General features: G+C 47.1%; 1 protein-coding gene across 1 annotated transcript in view; it reads right to left on the bottom strand.

Annotated features, from left to right (window-relative positions):
* Positions 1–3,657: 3,657 nt before the first annotated feature.
* LOC143819692 (uncharacterized) overlaps positions 3,658–15,652 on the bottom strand; it is a 36,103-nt gene continuing 24,108 nt past the window's right edge. Inside the window, exon 6 of the mRNA XM_077301597.1 lies at positions 3,658–3,737. Coding sequence (XP_077157712.1) covers positions 3,658–3,737 — 80 coding nt within the window. The remainder of the gene's footprint in view (positions 3,738–15,652) is intronic.

Raw genomic sequence — 15,652 nt, forward strand, 5'->3', positions numbered from 1 at the left:
CTTCAAACTTATAAAAGATCTGCCATTCTGCTAAAACAGAAGTTAAGTACGGGGCAGGTGCCTTTATTTAAGGTGTTCCCAGAGTTTCATGGCATTATCCACGTGTCCAAGATGGCTGCTCACCTCTTCTCCCAAGAGCAGGCTCCTCCCTTGATGGTCAGCAGGTGAGAACATCTCCTCCTCTGCTTTGCATCCGATATACCTTTCTGTCTCCTCCCCCAGGAATTCTGGGAAGAAGAAGTTTCCACTCCCCTTTCAGGTACCAGCATCCTGACCAGGCCAATTCGCATTTGGAGGGGGGCTGAGCAGGGGAGAATCTCACTGCAGCACTGTGGGGAAAAATGGTGCCTTTTTGAGATAGCAAAAGGATTTCATCACACCAGTAGAGGGCGGGCCACAGCCTCCTGGGTCCTTGGGAACTCCCCTGTACAGAGGGAGTTTATTTATTACATTTTATACCAGGGGGCGTCAAACTGCGGCCCTCCAGATGTCCATGGACTACAATTCCCAGGAGCCCCTGCCAGCATTCGCTGGCCGGGGCTCCTGGGAATTGTAGTCCATGGACATCTGGAGGGCCGCAGTTTGACTACCCCTGTTTTATACCACCCTCCCTTGTTCTCAAAGCTTCATCATGAGTTTTCCTCCAAACTCTCCCTAGGTGCCTCAGCCCCCGTTTTCTCTCACAAAGCTCCTACGTATCCCAGGGGGCTCATTTAAGGTGGGGGAGGGGGAGGCTGTCGGGGAGCAATCACTTAGATGGGGGCTGACATCTGCCTGTACCAGCTGTCAACCAGCCCCTCTAGTGAATCACCAGGAGGTATCGGGATGCACAGAGCATTCAGGGATCCAGCTGGATCCATAAGTCCCACACATTCTGTCTGTGGTAATTCCCAGTTAGTGGATAACTTCCTGGTAACGCAGTGGAGCCTCTTGTGGCGTAGAGTGGTAAGGCAGCAGACATGCAGTCTGAAGCTCTGCTCATGAGGCCGGGAGTTCAATCCCAGCAGCCGGCTCAAGGTCCACTCAGCCTTCCACCCTTCCGAAGTCGGTAAAATGAGTACCCAGCTTGCTTTCTGAGAGGTAAACGGTAATGACTGGGGAAGGCACTGGCAAACCACCCCGTATTGAGTCTGCCATGAAAACGCCAGAGGGCGTCACCCCAAGGGTCAGACATGACTTGGTGCTTGCACAGGGGATACCTTTACCTTTACCTTTTTAATGCAGTAATACAGGTGGACCACCAGTGGGACTCCTTTTGTCCTTTGCCCTTGAGAGGACAATCCATTGAGGGGCTAATTGCCCTTCCCTTCCACATCTGGTTGTGCCCCACACGTGTGTTCTCAGTAAGAAAGAATTTAGAGTCATGCATTTGCCATGCTCACATCTATTCTGCCTTGGCTCTACCGTCCAGTACCTTCCTGATCCTGGAAATACTCTTGCCAACCTCCAGATAGGGCCTGGTGCTCTTTCATACCAGTGACTTCCAGGCTGCAGGGATCAGCTCCCTTGTAGGAAATGACAGTATTGGAGGGTGGGCTCTCGGACGCTCTACCCCTGCTGAGTCCCCCCCCCAACTCTACTCTAGGGCTACCAAGTCCCCTGTCCAGGTAGGCTTCCCAGATCCCAGTTGGGGAATTCATGGAGATTTGGGGATGGAGCCTGGGGAGGACAGAGGTGTCAGTGGAGTCCAAAGCCACAGAGTCCACCCTCCAGAGCAGGGATAGTCAAACTGCGGCCCTCCAGATGTCCATGGACTACAATTCCCAGGAGCCCCCTGCCAGCGAATGCTGGCAGGGGGCTCCTGGGAATTGTAGTCCATGGACATCTGGAGGGCCGCAGTTTGACTACCCCTGCTCCAGAGCATCCATTTTCTCCAGGGGCTCTGATCTCCATAGTTCCAACTAGGATTGTGCACTTCGGTGCAGTTTGGCCACCTCGGCGATCACCAAAGCCTGAGGCAGCCAGCGCTGTGGCACACAGAGGAGGCGTGCCACTGCCACCCCTCCTATGCGCCACCTCAGGCTTCGGGGATTGTCGAGGTGGCTGAACTGTGCCTAAGTTCTAGCCGCTCTTCTCAGGCTCTGTCCCCAAAGCCCCAGGAATGTCCTAGCTCAGATTTAGCAGTCCTTCCTAGAAATCAGGTGCCCATGGAGATACGGTCCCATGCCACCAGCCACACCCCTCCACCCCAGGCAGCTCTGTGCTGTGAGAAGCTACACGGCCATCCTTGTAGACTCTGGGGGTACAGCTTGCCAGCATCTGGGCCTGCCTAACTTGGGCTGCCGGCTGTGGGCTGAGAAATACTTGGAAATTTTGAGAGTGGTGCCTCAAAAGGCGGAGATTGTGGAGGGGTACAAATGCCAAAGAGTTCATCCCCACCTCCCAGCAACCACTTTCTCCAAGGAAATGGATCTTTGTGATCTGGAAAGCACTTGTAAAAGTGGGGGTCATTCAGGCCCCACTTGGAGGCTGGCATGCCTAAAACCACCGCTGTACCCCACTGGCTCCTCTGGGGTGTGGGTGCCTCTGCTATTTCAATTGGGACCTGAAGCCCAGTATTTTGGCTGAGAAATGAGTCGTCTCTCCTCCCTTGTTGCCTCCTTTCTCCTCCTTTCCTCAGCTGTAATAACTATTAAATCCAATTTCACTGCCATGTGCTGATGAAGCCTGGCAGAAATGTCAGGAGGCAGATCCTGAGCAATTTCATAAATTATTTAAATGGTAATTGAATGCATGACTACTTAGGGAAGCTGAGCCAGTCCTTTCCTGGGCTGCAAACGCCCCATCATGTGTGAAAAGCAGAGCAATGACCATAGAGAGCTGTTCTGACCGAGCAGTTCTGTCAGAGCTCTCATTCGCACCTACCTCACAGGGTGCCTGTGGTGGGGAGAGAAAGGGAAGGCAGTTGCAAACTGCTTTGAGACTCCTTCAAGTAGTGAGAAGCAAGGTATAAAAATCCCAACTCTTCTTCTTCTTATAGCACATTTGCATGCTGTTTATCTGCAGGGTGGCTAGGTCACAGCTGGCCACTGGCCAGGCATGGTAGGGACCTCAATGGGATACAATGGCCTTCAGTACATCCCTTTTCTCCAGGGGAATTGATTTCTCATCTGAAGATGAGCTGTAATGCTGGGGGATGCCCAGGTCCCACCTGGAAGCTGAGCCTCCGCCCATCAGGACACTGAACTCCCTACTGATCCGAAAAGCTATGTGAGACGTTTGCTCCCTCACACTGTGGAAGGAATTTTCAGCAGAAGAGTGGGAAAAACATATCTGGATGGTTGGCCCACACAACAGTGTCAACGCAGTGGCTGGTTTGTTGTCAAGCCTCAAATGAGTGGAGCTCTTCTTGTCCACAACATTCAGCTGCCCCTGCTTCTGTTTCAACTGTTGGTTTAGCCACTAGGGTTGCCAGGCCCCAGGTGGCACCTGGAGAACTCCTGCTATTACAAATGATCTCCAGATGGCAGAGATCAGTTCCCCTCCAGTCCACGTGAGCCTCCTGAGTGAGTACCAGAGAGTTCATCCTTCAGAATACCCAGTTTGGCATGTGCTGGCGTGCCCCAGGGTCTGTAAGAGGGGGAAGATGGTGGGCACTCCCCCCTCAGAGAAGACACAGGCTGGCTTCCCTAAACTCTGTAGGCAGGAGCCATTGCCTCAGGAGGGCAAAGCCAAAGAGCCCCCAGGCACCCCCGGCAGCTCACTCACTTCAAGAACGGTGTCTGAGGAGCCAGAGACTGTGAAGAAGCAGCAGAATTGTGGGAAGATTGTTAGGGGCCGGAGTTCTAATCTGATTGGACAGCCACTGGGTGGACACCCAATCAGAGATGTACAGATGCCAATGATGGACCTGACTGGCCCATAACCCTTAACACCAAACTCCTCCCATGACCCCTTACCCTTTTTATTTTGATGCTCATGGTTATAGATTAGATTTATAGACCTCCCCTCTCTAGTCACAGTCGCAGGATGGTGTGTTGGAGAGTATCCACATGCCAGTGCTGATCAATTGATCATCAAAGCAACTGGGGGGCAAGGGGAGGGGGTGGGATGGACTTCTGCAGCCCTCAGGAAACATGAACAGTTGCTGTCCAAAGCTCCACAGGTAGCGTTGGCTGCAAATAAGAAAGCTCCCATTTGTCAGCTAATGTAGCCCAGCAACAGCCCCTGCTACTCCATAGGCCAGCCTTTCTCAACTTTTTACTGTTGAGAACCCCCCGAAACATTCTTCAGGCACAATCATGCAGAATGTGATTGGGAAACAGAGGTGTGGACATGCTCACCTGGGGCCCCTCCCCTTCACACCCCCTCCAGGCCCATAATTGGCCATGGGGGGCAAGACGACATGACCATATAGTCATATCTTTAAACCGCTCCTGTGGAGCGGTATAAATAAAAGAGTAAGGGCTAATGGGGAGGAGAAAGGGGCGAGCCGAGTCCGTGATAAAAACTCGGAGGGGCCAATCAGGAGCTGCTTTGCAGCTCCTGATTGGCCCCTCCGAGTGTCACTTTGGGGCCAAGTGGCCAATGGGGAGCCGTGCGCAGTGCGGCTCCCAATTGGCTACTTGGCCCGTCCTTGGCTGTGCACCCTGGTGAGTCGGCCATCCTCGCCTCTGTGCGCCCACTCCGGTAAGTCGCTGCCCGGGGGAAGACGCTTCGCCAGTGGGAAAGGAGTAGGGCCAAGTAGCCAATGAAGACGCAGCGGCCCTGCTCCTTTCCCTCCGGCCAGCCACGCACATGGCCCGGGGATGAGGGGGAGCACCAAAGGACCGTGCAGCTTCTTTTGCTGCCGCTGAGGCAGCCACCATCCCTGGGGAGGGAGGGGGCCGCCTGTGCAGCTGCGGCCTTCTCCCGGCCCATGGCGTGGCCGCCCATTAGTGGGGGGGGGGGGCGCCAAGCCTTCTCACTGGCCCTGGAACAGCCCATTTTTACAAATGGGCTTTCCTACTAGTCACCCAATAAATGTTTAACAAATTTTAAAGATATATGAAAAAATTAATTAACTCCCACCCATTCCGAAAACCCTTCCAGGGCAAAAAAGGTACCTCAGGGTTTCGCCAAACCCTCGTTGAGAAAGGCATTCAGAAGAGTTTATTGAAGATATAGCCTGAAAATCAGGTTTATTCCTGGCTTATGCTGTTGAAAACCATTAACTGTAAACAAACATATATTGATATAGATTACTAACCACACCCATGCAAAGCATCATTTGACCAATGCATACATCAGAGGTACCTCACAGGTAGATCACTAAATATGCAGTTCTAAAACCTTTTTGACAGGTAACCTTAACATCCTTGAACCATCCTATTCTGCACACAATAGATAATGCATGTACAAAGCACTTTAGAAGTAGATTTTCCTGTTCTGCACAGGTAAATCCAGCTGCCAAAACACATTGAAAGTGCATTATCCTATGTGTGCGGAACTCTGTTCCCAAACAAGATATAATACAGGTGACTTGCTTAGAGAAAAATAAACAAACACCTGTGTTCTCAAGCTATCATGGCAGCTGGGCTTATGCACAAACAATGTTATCAAAGTGCAAACATTAACAACGGAAAGTAACTTTAAAAAGCTTTAGGAGCGTGGTTTCAAAATCTCTAACCAAAGGCAATTGCATTTGACATGACATTCAGATATCTCCAGAAATCTCCAGCAATGAAATGAAGATTATTCTCAAATGGTCAGTTAAGTAGTGGAAGTCAGTAAGAATGCAAACACCAAATTGTTCTAAAACTTAACTAGCACTCACCAAACCTTTAGAAGCGCATAAAGGTGAAGACACATTGCTTAACGTAGCTTAAAGAGTATTAACATAAAATAGAAGCATTTCTTAAACTCAATACATGTCCCTCTGCCACTAGAGAAGGCCAACCCTGGCCAAAGGTTTTGCCATCTTTCAAAGTCAAATCTCCATAGTTATTTAAAAATATATAGTTTATACTAATACAAAGGACTAAGGCATATAAAAGACTGAATTGAATAAAGACTGAATTAAATAATTGAACTCCTTTTCCCCACCCACCCCACTTCATCATACAAGATTTCACTTGCTCTGTCTCAGAGACCCAGCTTGGTGTAGTGGTTAGGAGTGCAGACTTCTAATCTGGCGAGCCGGGTTTGATTCCCGCTCCTCCACATGTAGCCAGCTGGGTGACCTTGGGCTCGCCACAGCACTGATGAACCAAGCAATAATCTCAGGGCTCTCTCAGCCTCCCCTCCCTCACAGGGTGTCTGTTGTGGGGAGAGGAAAGGGAAGGCAATTGGAAGCCGCTTTGAGATTCCTTTGGGTAGAGAAAAGTGTCATATAAGAATTCATCTTCTTCATATTTAAGCAAGACATTATAAATTCTACCCAGACGATGTGGTTTATCCTGCATTATCGACTTTTCAAATTCAGTTTGTTTTCTCAAAACTCTTGGCATGACTATTACAATGGAGGAATGAGAATACTTAGGGTGTAAAAATGTGAAAATGACAAAGTGTCAATCATTATGTGTAAATTGGTATAAGATGTTCTATAGATCAGGGGTAGTCAACCTGTGGTCCTCCAGATGTTCATGAACTACAATTCCCATGAGCCCCTGCCAGCATTTGCTGGCAGGGGCTCATGGGAATTGTAGTTCATGAACATCTGGAGAACCACAGATTGACTACCCCTGCTATAGATGGTATTTGACACCTAAAGTTATTAGTAAAACTAGAGGCAAAGCCTGTTGCACACAGGAATACAATGGGTGCTAGCACATACTACCTGGATTCTTGCCCCCCCCTCCATTCGACCTTGAGATCAATGTGGTGAAGTGGTTAAAGAGGAGCAGACTCTAATCTCAAGAGCTGGGCTTGATTCCTGACTCCTCCTCCATATGCAGCCAGCCAGGTTACCAACTTCCAGGTGGGGGCCTGGAGATGTTCAGGAATAACAACTGATCTCCAAGGAAGAAGGAGAACTGTTCTGGAAGGAAGGAAGGAAGGAAGGAAGGAAGGAAGGAAGGAAGGAAGGAAGGAAGGAAGGAAGGAAGGAAGGAAGGAAGGAAGGAAGGAAGGAAGGAAGGAAAGAAGGAAGCCCCTGAAAAAGTCTTCAGGCTTCGAGAAGACCCAGAAATGGCGTGATTGCACAGGAAACATAGCCCCTTTCCTTCCCACTCCATCCAGGCCCACCCATTCAGGAAATCTTTCCAGGGCTATCAAGAAATCCCAGAGTTTCATGAAGCTCTGTTTGAGAAAGCCTGCTTAACTACATCACATTGGACCTCAAGATTGAGTGGGAAGCTGTGGGAGGAGGATGTCAAAACCATGATTTATGCTTTTGCCATGTACCCAGCACCCAGTAAGCCACAGGTCAGGCATTCCTGGGTGCAACGGGCTTTGCCCCTAGTTTATCATAACAAATAGTAGGGATGATTTCCAGTGCATTTTAATTTTCCTTTTAAAACAGCTGAAGCTCTGTTTTCCATAAGATATTAGAAGAAATGTGTGGAAAACTAGTCCAGAGCCATGCAGCAGATCAATTCCACATCTGTGCCTGCATGCATATCCAGTGGGAGGGAGTTTCTGGACACTTGACAACAGCACTGCCTCTGAGAGATCAAAATGTGAAGGAGGATCCCCTGGTGATCTCAACATGTGTCTCTGTGTGTTTCTCAGCATTCTGAGTCAATATTCCCCACTGTTCTTAATCTCCTCAGTTCTCCTGAGTTGTTCATCTCTGAAACCCGGCTACTGAAAAATGGTTTCACCAGAAAGAATTTCTAAGTCTTTCAAGGCCAGCAGTCAAACAAAAAGAACCACAAATAAATAATTCAGCTCAAAATATTGATATGGATTGTATAGTTTGTGGAACACAATTTAGTCATACACACACTTTAGCCACAGTCTGTTCATGGTTTATTTTTAGGTCAGACAGAGTGTATTGCTGGCTACTGTAACATCACATGTATATAGAGTTATCTCTTTGTTTCTCCAGGTAACCTTGAGTCTGTAAAATGTAGCTTCTGTAACATATCTACAGAAATAACTGCTCTATGTAGTCACTGAAACAAAGAATTAAAATGAAATAAGATATATTCGTCGGTGATAGGTTAGACTGGGAGCCCTCCGCGTAACCTGACTGGTTAGAGGGACAGATAGGGATGACGCGTCGGGGGTTATAAAATTAACTGTATTGTATCCAAGACTCCAGAGACGGCACCCTTCCCTTTAGGTGCTTTCTCTCCATGCTTTGCAAACCATGTATCCTGAATAAAACCTTTTTGCTTTGAAGCTGCCTGTTTGTTGTGGTCTTGTAAAATTTCCCTTGCATGGCCTATAACAAATGGTGTCAGAAGTGGGATCCGCTTTTGGATCATTTTGACTCACCGACTGAAGAACCTCTTGGTCTTTCATTCGGGGAGGCGCCCTAGTTTTTTTTTACTAGCCCTGAAGGAGCCCCATTGCTTCGCAGTCGGTGAGTCAAGAACCCTCATTTGGCAGCGGCAATAAGGTTCATTGGTGACACCTGGGAAATCACTGAAATTCTTGGTGAGTAGATTGGTTAAATAAGAACACTGCTCCAATAATATATGTGTTATCTAAGAACACTGCTCCAAAAATATATTGCTGTGTGTTATCAACGGGCGTCTGACTGGCAACTAAAAAGCATTAGGCTGCCAGCCGTGGGACTGTAGTCCCGAAAGACTCAGACGACAGGCTCTGGAAAAATATATTGCTGTGCGTTATCAACGGGCGTCTGACTGGCAACTAAAAAGCATTAGGCTGCCAGCCGTGGGACTGTAGTCCCGAAAGACTCAGACGACAGGCTCTGGAAAAATATATTGCTGTGCGTTATCAACGGGCGTCTGACTGGCAACTAAAAAGCATTAGGCTGCCAGCCGTGGGACTGTAGTCCCGAAAGACTCAGACGACAGGCTCTGGAAAAATATATTGCTGTGCGTTATCAACGGGCGTCTGACTGGCAACTAAAAAGCATTAGGCTGCCAGCCGTGGGACTGTAGTCCCGAAAGACTCAGACGACAGGCTCTGGAAAAATATATTGCTGTGTGTTATCAACGGGCGTCTGACTGGCAACTAAAAAGCATTAGGCTGCCAGCCGTGGGACTGTAATCCCGAAAGACTCAGACGACAGGCTCTGGAAGAAAACGCTGTACAATGGGAAGTAAGACTTCTAAAAATAGGAATCCGGGGGACGCCCCGTCTGCTGGCAGTCAGCCTGCGCAAGGTCCCAGGCTTTCTGCGAACAGTCAGATAGTAATTCCTAAAGATTGTCCATTGGGACACATGTGTGAAATATGGGATAAGGAATATAAAAAAGATGGATTTAAACCTACTATGATACGTTTATGCATGAAAGTTTGGCCAAAATATGTTCTGAAAAATAATTACAAGTGGCCCCCTTTGGGCTCGTGTAGATCAGATCTTTGTCATTTTTTGTATGTTTATTTGTTTGAACGAGAAGGGTCACCAGAGGCGAGAGAGGGAATCCCTTATATTCTGCAATGGATTGAAGTAGTGCAGGGAGGAAAATTTAAAATGGCCATCCCTTGCATGGCAGTAAGAGACAAAATAGTAAAACCCTCTGCTCCTTCCAAACAGAATAATGAAACTTGGGATCCGCTCACTTGTCTTCCTCCCCCTCCTTATCACCCCCCTAGCCCTGATGGTTCTGTGCATGAGGAGGAGGGAATAGAAGGTGCAGCTGATCCTGGTCATCTCCCTGCTCTGGGGCCTGCAGAGGGAAGTAAGCCTTCCTCTGCACGCATTATTAGGCCAGCAGAGCTTAAAGATCTGTATGACCGAACTGAATATTGGGGAGATAGAACAATGCAGGCAGCCTCAGGACAGCCAGCCATTAATGTGGAAGCTTCAGCCCCGAAATCTAATGTGGCCACCGTGTTCCCTCTTCGCCAGGTTCCCCAGGGAAATAACCAGATTGGCTATGTTGAGGTGCCCCTTACTTCTGCTGACATCCGGGGAATGAGGGGGCATCTCCCCAAAATTCAAGAAGACCCAGAAGGATTTGTTAAACAATTAGATGGACTTTTGGGACCTTCTTTTTTTACACCTACTGAAATCCTGCATATTAGCAGACAATTAACCAACAATGAGGTTATTAATAGTGGTATAGAACAGGCTAGGAAAATTTGGATTAAGAGAGGAGGAGCAGCACAGCCAAGGACTATGGAAGATGCTAAGAAGATAGTTCCAAGTGGGACCCCAGAGGATCTGGATGTTCAGGGTGAGGCTGGCCGGAAATTTTGTACAGAATTCCGTGAATTATTTCTGAAGGGATTGAGCAGAACAGTCCCTAAGACTGTGAACTTAGAAAAGGCATTTGGACAACCCCAGAAAAAAGATGAGACTCCACAGGAGTATTTGGATAGACTGAAATCAAGCATGAGACGGTTTACGGGGTTAGATCCAGATGCTGAAGAAAATGCCTCAACCCTGAAACTCCAGTTCATTTCTGGCTCTTATTTTGACATTAGGAAAAAATTGCAAAAGATTGAGGGATTGGTGGATAAACCCTTATCTGATCTAGTAAATGAAGCACAGAAGGTAATGGTAAGGAGAGAAGTAGAAAAGGAGAGACGAAAGGTGCAATTGATGGTACAGACAGTGCAGGAGATTAATAAAACACAGTGGAAGGGAAAAGAAAAAGGAGGGAAAGGACGGGGAGTTCTTAGACCAGGAATGGGGTACCGGGAGAAGAAAGGGAATCAACCCCCTCAGTGGAAACAGGAATCTTCCCAGCCACCAGCTCCTCTGCCCCGAAATGTTTGCGCATTTTGCAAACAGACTGGGCACTGGAAGAAGGAGTGCCCTAATAGAAGGGGGAGGGATGAACGGAATACCTACCTCCAAGCCCTCCAGTATGAAGATGAAGAATAGGGGGTTCAGGGTTTCCTTTATAGTGGTCCATCCTCCACGGAGCCCATGTTAACCTTGGAGGTTGGACCCAACAAACAATGTGTTGATTTTTTGGTGGATACTGGAGCAGCCAGGTCTACTCTATCTTCCCGCATAATTGGAATGAAAGAAACTAAGGGAAAAATGCGTGTCATGGGGGTAAGTGGCATCCCCACGGAGGTTCCAATTCTGGCTCCCCTTGCGATTAAACCGCAGGGACAGAAAGAAGGGGAACTCCTACATGATTTCCTTTGGATGCCTCAGAGTGGACTGAATTTGTTAGGAAGAGACCTCATGGTAAAATTGGGAATAAGCATAAAATTGGGAGAAGGAAATTGTACTGTTTTTCAGGGGGCACTAAGAGCAGAAGATGAAACAAAAATTACTCCCATTGTGTGGGCAGTTCCTGGAAACCCCGGCCTCTTGAATGTTGAACCGATTACGGTCTCTTTCAAGCATGCCAACCCAGTTTATATTAAACAGTACCCGGTTACAGAGGAGGCTAAGAAAGGACTTCAGCCAGTTATTGCCGAATTGCTGGCTGATGGCTTGTTGGAGAGCTCTGTTTCTCCATACAACACTCCAATCCTCCCTGTTAAAAAGCCAGATGGAACCTATAGGATGGTACAAGATCTCCGAGAAATAAATAAAATTGTCATCCCTAGGGCCCCTATTGTTCCAGATCCTTATGTCACTTTGAACAGCGTCCCCCCTGAGCATGGGATTTACACGGTAATTGATCTGAAATCGGCCTTCTTCTGTGTCCCCCTTGCTGAGCAGGCACGGCAACTTTTTGCCTTCCAGTGGCCACACCCCACTACTGGGTTGATAACCCGTTTTCAGTGGAAAGTGCTGCCCCAGGGGTACATAGAATCTCCTACTATTTTTAGTGAAATTTTGAAGCAAGTTCTTAGTGAGTGGATTCCACCAGCAGGGGTCACTCTGACTCAGTATGTAGATGATTTGATGCTCAGTGGGGAAGGTGATAGTGAGGTTCGAGAAGGATCTATCAGCTTGTTGAATTTTTTGGCTGACAGGGGGTTGCGAGTTTCTAAAAAGAAAATGCAATTCTGTCAAGAGCGTGTGAAATATATTGGACACATTTTAGAGAAGGGGAGTAAAATCTTGGATCCCGAACGAGTTCAAGGAATCCAAGACTTACCCTTACCACAGACAAAGAAACAACTTAGAGGATTTCTGGGAACAGTCAATTTCTGTAGGATGTGGATTGAGAATTTTGCTTCCCTATCAGCACCCTTAACTTCTAAACTGAGGGATGAACAACCTGACAGATTTGAGTGGACCACGGAGGAGGTCAAAGCTTTTCGGGCCCTTAAGGCAGCCCTTCTCTCTGCTCCAGCTCTGGGACTGCCAAATTTAAAAAAGCCCTTTCACTTGTATGTTTTGGCTCAGAAGGGATTTATGGTTGCGGCTCTAACCCAAGAAAAAGGTGGGATGGAACAACCAATAGCCTATTTTTCTAGAATGTTGGACCCCGTGGTTCGAGGATGGCCCCACTGCCTTCAGGCCTGTGCAGCTGCAGGTTTGGCTGTGAAAATGGCAAGAAAATTTGTGTGGGGAGGAACCTTGCTATTGCATTCCCCACATCAGATTAGATCAATTTTGACCCACACAGCAAGGCAGTGGATGACAGACTCGAGACTTCTTCAGCTGGAGGCCATCCTTCTAGAAAGGCCAGACCTAATTCTCCAGTCAAGGGAGGGATCAAACCCTGTATTGGGTCTTTCCCCTGCTATGAGAAATGCTCTGACTGTTTATCATCCTTGTATAGAAATTACTGAATTGCAAACTAAGGTACGGGAGGATTTAGAAGACTCCCCCATAGAAGGAGCCATTAATCTCTTTATAGATGGGTCATCTAGAGTTATTAATGGCAAAAGACACAGTGGGTATGCCATTGTGGAGGAAGGGGGCTTAGAGGTTGAATCTGGAGCCCTCCCTCCATCTATGTCAGCTCAGACGGCAGAACTGTTTGCCCTCAAAAGAGCCCTGGAACTAGGGAAGGACAGAAGCATAAACATATATTCAGACTCAAAGTACGCTTGTGGAGTGGTCCATGTGTTTGGAAAAATTTGGAATGAACGAGGACTTTTAAGCTCACGGGGAAAATCGGTCGCCCATATTAAAATAGTTCAAGAGGTTTTAAAAGCACTACAAGGACCCTCTCAAATAGCTGTTATTCACATCAAAGGACATCAAAAGGGTGGATCTCCTGAGGCCTTGGGGAATAGGTGGGCGGATGAAAAGGCAAAACAAGCTGCCATGGGGAAGCTAATTTCCTCCGCTCTCCTAGCACCGTTAATTCCTCAGGGAATAGGCCCCAAACCCCCTTTTGTATATTCTCAGAAGGAGAGAGAAAAGGCTGAGGCTCAAGGAGCACAAGAAAAAGATGGTCAGTTAACCCTTCCCGATGGTCGTGCATGGCTCCCAGAAGGAGTCACCAGAGAAGTTCTTAAAGCTTTACATGAGGGAGGTCACTGGGGGGCCAGTGCCCTAGTTGATGCCTTCCTTCAAAAGTTTATGGGAAGCCGTGTATGGACCATCGCCAAACAAATAACCCAAACTTGTATAATCTGTCAAAAGATTAATAAGAAGGGGGGGCATGAAACTCAGCCAGGTGGTCGGCCTTTAGCTGTCAGACCCTTTCAAAGCATTCAGGTTGATTTCATTGATCTACCCTTGGTGGCCAGGTATAAGCATTGTTTGGTGATCACAGACCAACTTACTGGATGGGTGGAAGCCTTTCCTACTGTAAGGGCAACTGCCAATGTGGTTACAAAATTAATCCTGGAACAAGTTGGGCCCAGATTTTCATTTCCTGAAAGGATTGACTCTGACAGAGGAACTCATTTCTCTGGGAAGGTGTTGCAGGGCATTATGCATCTACTTGGGGTAAAATGGAACCTCCATACCCCGTGGCATCCCCAAAGTTCAGGAGCCACTGAAAGAATGAATCAGACTCTCAAGAATATGCTTAAGAAGCTAGTTATGCAGAGTCACCTCCCCTGGACTAAGGTACTTCCCTTGGCCCTGTTTAATATTCGAATTAAACCAAGAACAGGTATCAAATTGTCTCCTTTTGAAATGTTATATGGATATTCAATTTGGGACCTTACCTCTGAGACGCCAGTAGATGGCATCCATGAGCTCAAAGATGTTTTTATCAAGAAGTATGTGCTGTCCCTGTTCTCTATTTTATCTCGTCACAGAAAAAGAGGCCTACTACATCAGACTCCACCTTTGGAAGTGACTGTCCATCCGTACTTGCCAGGAGATTGGGTTTTAATCCGGAAGTGGAAATCAGAACCCTTGTCACCATCTTGGGAAGGTCCCTTCCAGGTATTGCTGATAACAGAATCCGCAGTCCGAACATCAGAAGGAGGCTGGACACATCACACTCGTGTGAAGGCAGTTCCAGAACCCCCAACTGAGGACCAGTGGACGGTAAACCCATCTCCAGACCCTCTAAAACTGACTTTCAAGCGAGTGACACAGAAGAACTCATGAGCCTTGGTTGTTATCAAGAAGACGATCCTACCTGGAACCCGGAGACTCGATATTTTATTTTTGCAGGAGCCTTTGAAAATTGTTTACTATTTCCTTATGGGCCATATTTAATTTGGGAAGGTACCTTTTGTCCTTTTTATTTTGGGAGAATTTGGAGAGACGAAACAGGGGTGGAGGAAAACCCCGATAACTACTCCTATTGGGGAAGAGTAGCTTTTCAACATTCAGACAGTAATCTCCACCAGAAGTGGAAGGTAAGGTTTTATTTTCAAAAGAGGCCAGGATCGGAGGTTATTAGAGTGTGGGAAAAAACTGGGAGTCACCTGAGTAAATCTATAACACACCCAGCCCATCTTTATAAGTCAATTTGTTTCTGGCACCAGGAATATTGTGTAAGGTGCACAAATCCTAATAATCCCCTTCACGCAGACTCTGAGGATTCTTCCTCCTCAGACTCTGAACCATCTGAACACTCCAGCGATTTAGGATTTTAGTGAAAAGAAAAGTAGACTCAGGATGATGAAAACAAACAAATCAATTAGAAATCTGTTTTACTCTGGGTGGTATCTGATATTGTTTCTAGTAGGTTCACAAACAAGACAACCAGATCCTTGCGAACCCTGCATTCAGACCACACGTCAAGGCCCCCAGGTCTTGCAAACTCTTTTATATAGAACACACTATGAATGTGTTTTTCCTCTTAGGGAAAAATGTAGACATAATGGAACACTGTATTTTAGATGTCAGGAAAATTCCCAGATTTTCTGTTATAACCCAGACACTGAACCCCAAAGATATTGGTTAGAAGTACGTAAAACTCATCAATGGGGAGTGCTTATTAATAAAGTTGTAGTCAAAGACCTAGATGTTCCTGCTTCTATCACATTCGATGCCTGCATGGCCATAAACTTGAATGGAAAAAGGGGGACATGTGGAGGATTGGCATGGGAATTGGCATATGCGCACAATGATAAGTATATGGGAGCTGCAATAGGTTTGACAAGATGTACAAGGAGGTTCACATATAAAAGCACTTATTTTGTACCCTCTTGGGATTGTGTTAGGTGGGCCACCTGGCTGCCTTCTGTAAAGACTAAGCCATCATTGAAAAAGGGCAAAGCTGTTCCAAAATGTTCAATAGGTCATTGTAACCCTGTTACCTTTGTAATTCCACAACCAAGAGAATTTTTTGGTGTTTATGGGAACAGCTTTAGTC

The sequence above is a fragment of the Paroedura picta genome, chromosome 10, assembly GCF_049243985.1.
Source record: "Paroedura picta isolate Pp20150507F chromosome 10, Ppicta_v3.0, whole genome shotgun sequence".
NCBI lineage: Eukaryota > Metazoa > Chordata > Lepidosauria > Squamata > Gekkonidae > Paroedura > Paroedura picta.